The 9,202-nt window shown below is 60.6% G+C and overlaps 1 protein-coding gene across 1 annotated transcript in view; it reads left to right on the forward strand.

Moving 5' to 3' along the window:
- Positions 1 to 4,721, forward strand: part of LHX4 (LIM homeobox 4) — a 13,516-nt gene extending 8,795 nt beyond the window's left edge. Inside the window, exons 3-6 of the mRNA XM_074597766.1 lie at positions 2,486 to 2,688; positions 2,896 to 3,050; positions 4,062 to 4,233; positions 4,324 to 4,721. Coding sequence (XP_074453867.1) covers positions 2,486 to 2,688; positions 2,896 to 3,050; positions 4,062 to 4,233; positions 4,324 to 4,721 — 928 coding nt within the window. The remainder of the gene's footprint in view (positions 1 to 2,485; positions 2,689 to 2,895; positions 3,051 to 4,061; positions 4,234 to 4,323) is intronic.
- Positions 4,722 to 9,202: the final 4,481 nt, after the last annotated feature.

The following is a 9,202-nucleotide window of genomic DNA, read 5'->3' on the forward strand; positions in this document are numbered from 1 at the left end:
GATGCTGTGTTGTTTTTTTTTTTTTTTAAATGGCTTTAGTAGTGTTATGTGAGGGATGGTGTGGATGGACAGGGGGAGGATGGGGCTGCAGAGCATGCACTGGCTCAGCCTTGGGCATAGAGAAGCATTGTCTGTCTGTCTGTCTGTCCTATCCCTTCCTCCCTCCATTCCCTTCATCCCTCCCTCCCTCCCTCCCTCCCATCCTCCATCTCCTATCCCATCACTCCCTCCATCCCTCCATTCCCTGCATCCCTCCCTCCACCTCCCACCCCTCCCTTCTTTCATCCCTCCATCCCTCCCTCCATCTTCTATCCCATCCCTCCCTCCACCCCTCCATTTCCTCCCTCCCTTCCTCCCTCCATCTCCAATCCTATCCCTCCGGCTGGCTCCAGGACAGCTGAGGTCTCCCCAGCAGGTGTCCGGGGACTGTCCCTTTAGGATACAAGCCCAGAAAATGAGACAAAATAGGTTTTCCCTCCTCAGCTTCTGCTTCCCAACACCCCTTTGGGCAGCTGCGGAAATTGCACCGGCTCCACTCACGCCCAGTGCCCGCTGCCCATCCCTGGGTGACACCTGCGGGATTCGGGGACAGTCTCAGGGACCCAGCTTTGGTGGCTGTGCCCCTGCTTTCCGGACGGCAGGAGGGCACGGGGCAGCCGCAGGCTCACGGGGTGATTTTGCATGACCAGGGGATGTTCAGCCCTCGGCGGGGCAGAGAGAGGTGCCCGGAGTGTCTGTACCCCCTGAGCACCCCCAAATGCCACCGCCTGCCCCTGCAGCCATGGGGCTGGGTTCTGAAAGGCTTGGATTTTCCTGGGCTGCCTCCTTTGAAGCAGATGGCTCTGTTTTTTAAGGCATAGGGGACTGATTTATTCCAATAGCTTTGCTGCACAGGCTGCTGCTGCGACGCCGGGAGGCTCCACGGGGTCCCAGCACCCCACTGACGGTGTGCTGGGGGGAGCAGGGGAGACCCAGCGGAGCCGGTGGGAGGCGGGGATCTGCCCCATGTCAATCCCAAAGCCCACCCCATCTGTCGCTGAAAACTCCAGCGGAATGGCCGCTTATTTTTGACTTCCTCCTGCGTTGCCACCACCTCGTGGCACGTGTCACCCTCGCGCCGCTAATTCAGTTGACGTCGGGTGTTATTGGGTGTTATCTGGGCGTCAAGTCTGTGCAGGGCAACGGCACCCCACCACGGCCTGGGCTGCACCCACACATGGGCAGCCGGCTCACGGGTGCAGCCGGAGCGATGGGTCCCCCAGGATGGCTGCAGCAGAGCGCCTGCGAGCTGCGGGGACTGCGGGGCGACACATGCGCTCCGTGCACGCTCCTTGCACCATTCTTACATGCTCCTTGCAGGCTCCTTCCACACTTGTTGCACCATTCTTGCAAGTTCCTTGCACGCTGCTTCCATGCTTCTTGCACACTTACTGCGTGCACCTTCCTTGCACAATTCTTATGTGGCCCATGCATACTCCTTGCACGCACCTTCTGCACTTCTTGCACCGTTCTTACATGGTCCTCACATGCTTCTGCAACGCTTCTTGCATGCTCCTTCCATGCTTCTTGTCCTCTTCTTGCATGCTCTTTGCACTCTCTTTGCATGCTGCTTCCACACTTCTTGCATGCTCCTTGCACACTCACTCCACACTTCTTGCACAATTCTTACATGGTCCTGGCATGCACCTTCTGCACTTCTTGCACCTTTCTTACATGGCCCTCGTATGCTTCTGCAACACTTCTTGCATGCTCCTTGCACACTCCTTGCACTATTCTTGCATGCTCCTTGCATGCTGCTCCCACACTCCTTGCATCCTCACTCCACACTTCTTGCACAATTCTTACGTGGTCCTGGCATGCTCCTCGCACACTTCTCACACACTCCTTGCACGCACCTTCTGCACTTCTTGCACTGTTCTTACATGGTCCTCGCGTGCTTCCACAACGCTTCTTGCATGCTCCTTCCATGCTTGTCCTCTTCTTGCATGCTCCTTGCGCACCCCTTGCACTATTGTTGCATGTTCCTTCCCTGCTTCTTGTCCTCTTCTTGCGCGCTCCTTGCCGCCATGCTGGCGAGCTTGCTTGGGCCCACGCCTACCCCACGCTGGCCCACCCGGCGCACCCGGCGGGCTGTCATTACGGTGTAAGAGCCCCATCATTCTGCATTAATCTGGGATTCATCATGCTAGCGGGGCGGCGTAATTAATTTATTTGGTATTAATGTGGATGAAATATGTACTGTCCTTGCAGGGGAAAAATCAGGCAGCCTATAAGCATTAGTTAAAAGAACCATTAAAATCAAACCTTCCTCATCTCCATTAGGCCAGTCTCTCACACTGAAGAAGATAAACCCCTGCTGTGTGAAGTGTCATGCATAATTAGGTTGATTGCTGGTTTAAACTCTGCCCCGTCTCCTGGTCCCCACCCAGCCTCCGGCGAAGCCCACCTCGGTGGGGAGCTCAGGGTTGCCCTCTTCTCCTTGCAGGCGTTTCGGGACCAAATGCACGGCGTGCCAGCAGGGCATCCCCCCTACCCAGGTGGTCCGCAAAGCCCAGGACTTCGTCTACCACCTCCACTGCTTCGCCTGCATCATCTGCAGCCGGCAGCTGGCCACCGGCGACGAATTCTACCTGATGGAGGACGGGCGCCTGGTCTGCAAGGAGGACTACGAGACCGCCAAGCAGAACGGTAGGCACCCCGAAAGGGCGACGAGGTGGGACATCACACCGAGGGGTGGCCACGGGTCATGTCACCGGCGTTGTCCCTGTGGGAAGGGGTTGCTGCGGGCTCTGAGGCGGCTGGTTTTAGGGAGCTTTTCCCCAGTGCCGTGGGCTGGCAGTTCAGGGATGCTCACGCTGCTGTAGTTGGGGCTGGTACGGACTCCTTGGCTTGCAGACGACTCCGAGGCGGGTGCTAAGCGGCCCCGGACGACCATCACGGCCAAGCAGCTGGAGACACTGAAGAACGCCTACAAAAATTCCCCCAAGCCCGCCCGGCACGTTCGGGAGCAGCTCTCCTCCGAGACGGGGCTTGACATGAGGGTGGTGCAGGTGAGACCATGGGGATGCCCCTCTCCACCCTGCCCCTAGGGAAGGGGGACACTGGGGTCCCACGGGGCTGCAGGGGTGCCAGGGTGCAGGGGATGCAGGGGTGCCAGGGGTACTGGGGTGGCATGGGTGCCCAGGAGCCGGATTGCGGGGATGCTGGGGTGCGTGGGTGTGTGGGAGCTGGGTAGCAGGGGTGCCGGCATGCAGGGGTGCCAGGGTGCTGGTGAGCCAAGGTGCTGGCATGCCGGGATGCAGGGGTGCTGGGCTGCAGGGGTGCTGGCGTGTGGGGTGTCAGAGGTGTAGGGACGCTGGTGTGCTGGGATTGTAGGGGTGCCATGGTGCTGGCATGCCGGGATGCAGGGGTGCCTGGACGCAGGGTTGCAGGGGTACTGGGTTGCATGAGCGTGTGGGAGCCGGGGTACATAGGTGTTGGCATGCTGGGTTGCCGGGGTGCTGGCTTGCGGGTTTACATGGGTGCTGGGTGACAGAGGTGCAGGGAAGCTGGCATGCTGGGATGTGGGGATGGCCAGGCGCCGGCATGCCGGGATGCAGGGGTGCCTGGATGCTGGGTTGCCGGAGTGCTGGCTGGCATCCTGTGTGGGAGCTGGGATGCTGGCATGTAGGGTTCCAGGGGTGCTGAGTTGCATGGGTGTGTAGGAGTTGGGTTGCAGGGTCCCTGGGGTGTTGGGATGCAAGGGTGCCAGGGTGCTGGCATGCTGGAGTGCAGGGGTGCTGGGTTGCATGGGTGTGTAGGAGTTGGATTGCAGGGTCCCTGGGGTGTTGGGATGCAAGGGTGCCAGGGTGCTGGCACGCTGGAGTGCAGGGGTGCTGGGTTGCATGGGTGTGTGGGTGCTGGGTGGCAGAGGTGCAGGGATGCTGGCATGCTGGGATGTAGGGATGCCCGGGTGCTGGCGTGCCGGGATGCAGGGGTGCTGGTATGTTGGGTGGCAGAGGTGCCAGCATGCAGGGGTGCCAGGGTGCCACGGTGCCATCGATATCCCCGTTTCTCCCCAGGTGTGGTTCCAGAACCGCCGGGCCAAGGAGAAGCGGCTGAAGAAGGATGCGGGTCGGCACCGCTGGGGACAGTTTTACAAGAGCGTCAAGCGGAGCCGCGGGGGCGGGAAGCTGGAGAAGGAGAGCTCGGCCGAGGACTGCGGCGTCAGCGACAGCGAGCTCAGCTTCCGTGGTGAGTGGGGCGCTGGCGTGGGGTGGAGGGGCTGTGGGGCTCCCCCTGGCACTGACCCCCTCGCTCTGCTCTCCCTCTTCTCCTCGGCAGAAGACCAGATCCTCTCCGAGCTCGGCCACACCAACAGGGTTTACGGCACCGTGGGGGACGTGGCGGGCGGACAGTTGCTGAATGGCAGCTTCTCCATGGAGGGGACGGGACAGTCGTACCAGGACTTGCGGGACGGCAGTCCCTACGGCCTCCCCCAGTCGCCGTCCTCCATCTCCTCCCTGCCCTCCCACCCGCCCTTGCTCAACGGGCTGGACTACGCCATGGACGGCAGCCTGGGGCTGGTGGCCCACGGGGCGCAGGGGGTGAGTCAGACGCTGCGGGCCATGGCTGGGGGGGGCCCCACCTCCGACATCTCCACGGGGAGCAGCGTCGGGTACCCAGACTTTCCCACCAGCCCGGCCTCCTGGCTGGATGACATGGATCACCCTCCTTTCTAAGCGCCGCTCGCCCCCTGCCCCAGCCCCCTCCTCGGTCCCCCCCCCAGCCGGCAAGCGCAGCACTGAGGGCACCCGCCGGCGGTGGACCTTTCCAGGATTTCCCATGGGAATCGTCCCCGGAGGAGGGCTGGAGGAAGGGAGGGGGTAGCATCGGCGACGGCTGGGGGGGGCTGTGCCCAGGGCGGGGGCGGAGGGGGGGGGGCATGGATGCCTTTGGGTGTAAGCACAAGAGAGGTGTCGGCACATGGGACGCACGGCGAGGACTCCGGCGAGGGCTGGGGCACGGCGGGATGTGCGACAGCTCGAGCCGGCGGGAGGGAAGGACAATCAGGGATGGCAGAGTCCGTCCCAGCGCCCCCGCCAGCCCCACACCGCCCCGGCCGAGCACCGCTGCTATTTTCAAGAGTTATTTTTCAATACGGAGTTGAAACGCGACTTGGCGCTTGCCTGGAGCCTCAGCGGAAAGAGAAGTCTATATTGTAGAAGGGTTTATTTTAGCGAGGCCGGGGACATGTCCAGGCAGGGCCGCTGCCCGGGGGCAATGCTGCCCACTCCGGGTGCGGTGGGAGCGGAGCTGTCATGTGGTGGCTTTGGGGGACGTCGCTTGTCCCCCGGGCACGCAGGAGTGCTTACGGTGCATCGCTGTGGGTTTTACCTTGGTCAAGCGACAGGGAAGAATTAGAAAAGAAAAAAAAAAACAACACAAAAACCCGCCTCTAGCCCGAGATGCCCCCTGGCCGAGCTGGGCTGTGGCGGGGGATGCTGGGGGCTGGCACACGGAGAGCAGTGCTGGGGGAGGGTGGGTGGGAAAGGTGGGGAATGTTTGCTCCCAGGGTGTTGCGAAAACCTCCCCAAAACCAAGGGGAAAAAGGACTTTTCGTCAGCTGCAGAGGCCTCCGCGCGCTAGGGACTGGAGGAGAAGGTGGGGTGAGACCCCTGGCATCGGCCACCCACCTCCACGGTGCCACGGGGCCGAGGGGACCGAGCTGGGGGGTGCAGGCAGCCAGGGAGGACCCGGGTGGTTCCGACACAGCCCGTGAGCCCCGTGGGGTCACTCCTGGCTGAGCAGGACCAGCCCCTTTCTCAAAACCCACATCCCTGGGCTCCTGACGCCCACTTGCCCATCTCACCCAGCACAGCCCGCACACACACCCCCCCCCCCCACACCCCCCATCAGGATGGAGACGTTCATCCCAATGGATAAAATCCAGGTCCACGCTCGCTGCATCGGGGTGCCTGGCTCTGCCCCGGCCGCATGGGGCTGCCTCGGCCCTTGGGTCCCCGCTGTCACCCCCAGCTCCAGGGTGATGCTGATGATCCCAAGCTGCCCTTCACGGCGGGGGGGGCGGGGAGGGGGGGCTGGATCCCATTAGCTGGCTGCTGCCAGAGGCTGCGTTGAGGCAGGTGGGGGTGTTGCGGGGCTGGGGGGGGAGCTCCAAAAGCAAAGGAGAGAAAAGATAAGTGTATTAAAAAAAAAAAAAAAGCCACACAAGAAAGCACATCACTGGTATGTCCCTGTCCCCCCCCCCGCCCCGCCCCGAACCCAACCCCGGCTGGGTGTGCTGGTGCTGCAGGAATTGCTCCGGTGGCACCCATGTGCCTCCCCCCTCCCTGCCTTGGGTGCTGCTTTGTGCCAAGCCCCCGGCCTCGTCGGGCACTGGGGGTGGCTGGTTGGGGAGGGGGACAGTGGGGGGTGGGAGGGGAGCTACATCTGCTGCTCTCCACCCCACCCCCCCCCCACTTCGAGAAGGCCAAAAGCCCCCTCCCCTCGCTGTGTAAATTTTGTACAGTTCCAGAAAGTGAGAGTCTTGTTTCCTGGGGTGGGGGGGAAGGGGAATAAAAAAAAACAAAACAAAACAAAACGAAAAAAACCCAACAAAAAATAATAATAAAAAAATTTCAAAGAATAAAACCTTAATTTATTGCCATGTCTTTGGGGAGAAAGGACACACACCCCCCCTCCCCCCTTCCCCAACAATCCCCCTGAATTCGGGCCCGGGGCGCTGCTTTTGTACCCTGTGCGTTGGCATGAGATGTGTATGGTCACCCCCCCCCCCCCCGCCCACCCCCCGCGTCCCCTCGCCTGGAGGGAAAGCGATGTCAAATAAACTCGGGATGCTCTTTAGCAAGCTGCTGTCTTGGGGATTTTTTTTTTTTTTTCTTTTCTTCTTCCTCGTCGGGGAGGGCAGCGGCCACCATCGGGCATCGCCCGTCTCGGGCGCCGTCGGCTTTTTGGAGCCGGGGGGGGGATCCCCCCGGGTCTTGTCCGGATGGAGGAACCGCCATCCCTGGATGGGGCAAGCGACACCCGTGGCTGTGCCCCGGCTTTTTTGCAGGCACGGAGAGGTGGGCGGGTATCCCAAAATGTTTGGGCATCCCAGAATGTTTGCAGCTTTCCTGCCACCACGCAGCAACGGCGGTGGGTGCCCGTGGTCCTCCCCCGGTGCCGGCCGGCACCGGGGGAGGACCACGGGCACCCACCGCCGTTGCCCACCCACACCACCGCAGCACTCAGTGGGCACAGGTGTGTTGGCTTTCTCTGTTTTAATCATTTTAACATTTAATGCTTCTCAATTAAAGTGATTTCCCGGAGTAGATGCCAAGCTTAGGCTGGCTGCACATTAACCACTTTCCATAGCGGTAGTTAAAGGCAGCGAGGGATTTAAACAGCAATCCGCAGGGCCGCTGGGGAAAGGGTTGGCTGAATAAAGCAGATTATAAACAATAATATATGTCTTTCTCTTCTTACCCCCCCTACCCCCCCCAACCCCTCCTAGTTGTTTGCTATTTTTTGGAAAGGCTCCAACCTCACAAACAGACCTAAAGTGCTATAAACATCTCCAGGGCTGAGTGCTCGGCCCTCCCACCCCCCGCACCCCCCCCCCCACCCGCCACCAACCCCCAAATGTGCTCGCTGAAAGCACTGGCATCGCGGCTACTGCTTTTCAGCCCTGTTTTTAAAAGAAAGAGAGGTGTTTTGTGTTTTTTTATTTATTTATTTATTTTATTGCCCATCGAACCAGGCGGTGGCTGTGTGCGTGGTGGCGCCGCACAAAGGTGGCCTCGCTCGTCCCTCACCTTGATGCCAACCCCATGCCCGCATCCCAAAGGGGTCGGCGTCTTCGCCTCATCGGCACCCGGATGCCGTCACCGACGACGGCGTTGCTGTCGTCACCGATGGCTTTTCGACCGCACGCGCTCTGGCTGCGATGTAGACCGGGCACCGCCACTCTTGGCAGGGTGGGAGGTGAGCAGAAGCCACGGCAGGTCCTCGCTCGAGGGTCAGGGGGCTGCTGCAACGCTTCCATCAAATAAACATCCGAAATAAGCACCCGAAATTTCCGAAAAAACCCTGAAGAGGCCTTTTCCCCCCGCCCCTTCAAAAAACCCATCGCTGCAGCTCCCCAGCCCATCAAACCCCCTCCAATATTAAGTTGATGGAAAATAAGTTGACGTGGCCGATACAAGGGCTCACATGGCCCATTAACTTGCCCAAGCCTTTTTTGTCCCCGCCACCGAGCCTGCCCGTGCCTCGCATGCATGAGCCATGCTGTGGCCGTGTTTCGGCTGCTGGCAGCGTTCAGGCCAGCGCAGCAAACTTCGTCAGCGTTAGCAAAAGCTGGCAGGAGCCGGCAGGTGCCGGCAGGGGCCAAAACCCACGCGTGCCTCCAGCCCAGCCAGTCCTTAGCAGAGGGAATGCTTCCATTTCTTTTCCTATGGCTGGATGCGCTGCTTCCCGTGGATGGCAAGCAGCTTCCCATCAAGAGTGATGGAGATTTCCTACGCTCCCCCCCAGGCTGTAAACCTCTTTGTCCGGGGAAAAGCAGGTGGCATGACAATGCCCTGCAGGGTCTCCTCTTGCCGTGTACACCCACCCACAGCTGGCCCCCTCCCAGCCTGGAGTTAGCCCGCAGCACAAACCCATCCCCAGCAGGTCCCCTGGACCACGGCTGACCCAGGGGGGAACCCCATGAGGATGCAGGAAGCCCCGCATCCATCCCACCTCACTCCAGCACCTGAGGTATTGACACGGACTTCCCATTTTTCTGGGTATTTGGCCAGCTGAGAAGCGGCCGAGGCAGGCCCACAGGGTGACAGGCTGAGTGCAAGTTTATCTCCACACCCGGCTCTTACAGCCCAGCCCTGAATGAGCCACCCCGGGGACCCGCATGTGACAGGAGGACCTGGAGCTGCTGACGGTGAAGGGGTTTTAACGCTGCTTAATTCAGCAAAGCGGTTGTGAGACGTGGTAAAAGTCCTGTCGGCTTGGAGAGGTTGGTTGTAGCCATAAAGCACTTGTCTTCCATACGTTAGGTGAGAACCAGAGGGATGGACAGACAGCTGTACAACCCCGCTGTCTTTTGTAGCCCCCTCTCCCCAGGGGCAGAACTTTCCAAGGGCTATGCCAGCGCGGAGCTGCCTCCCACCCTCATTGCTTCCAAGGAATAAAGTCGCTCCCTGCAAGACAAACGCGCAGAGGC

Source organism: Larus michahellis, chromosome 8, assembly GCF_964199755.1.
Source record: "Larus michahellis chromosome 8, bLarMic1.1, whole genome shotgun sequence".
NCBI classification, from domain to species: Eukaryota; Metazoa; Chordata; class Aves; order Charadriiformes; family Laridae; genus Larus; species Larus michahellis.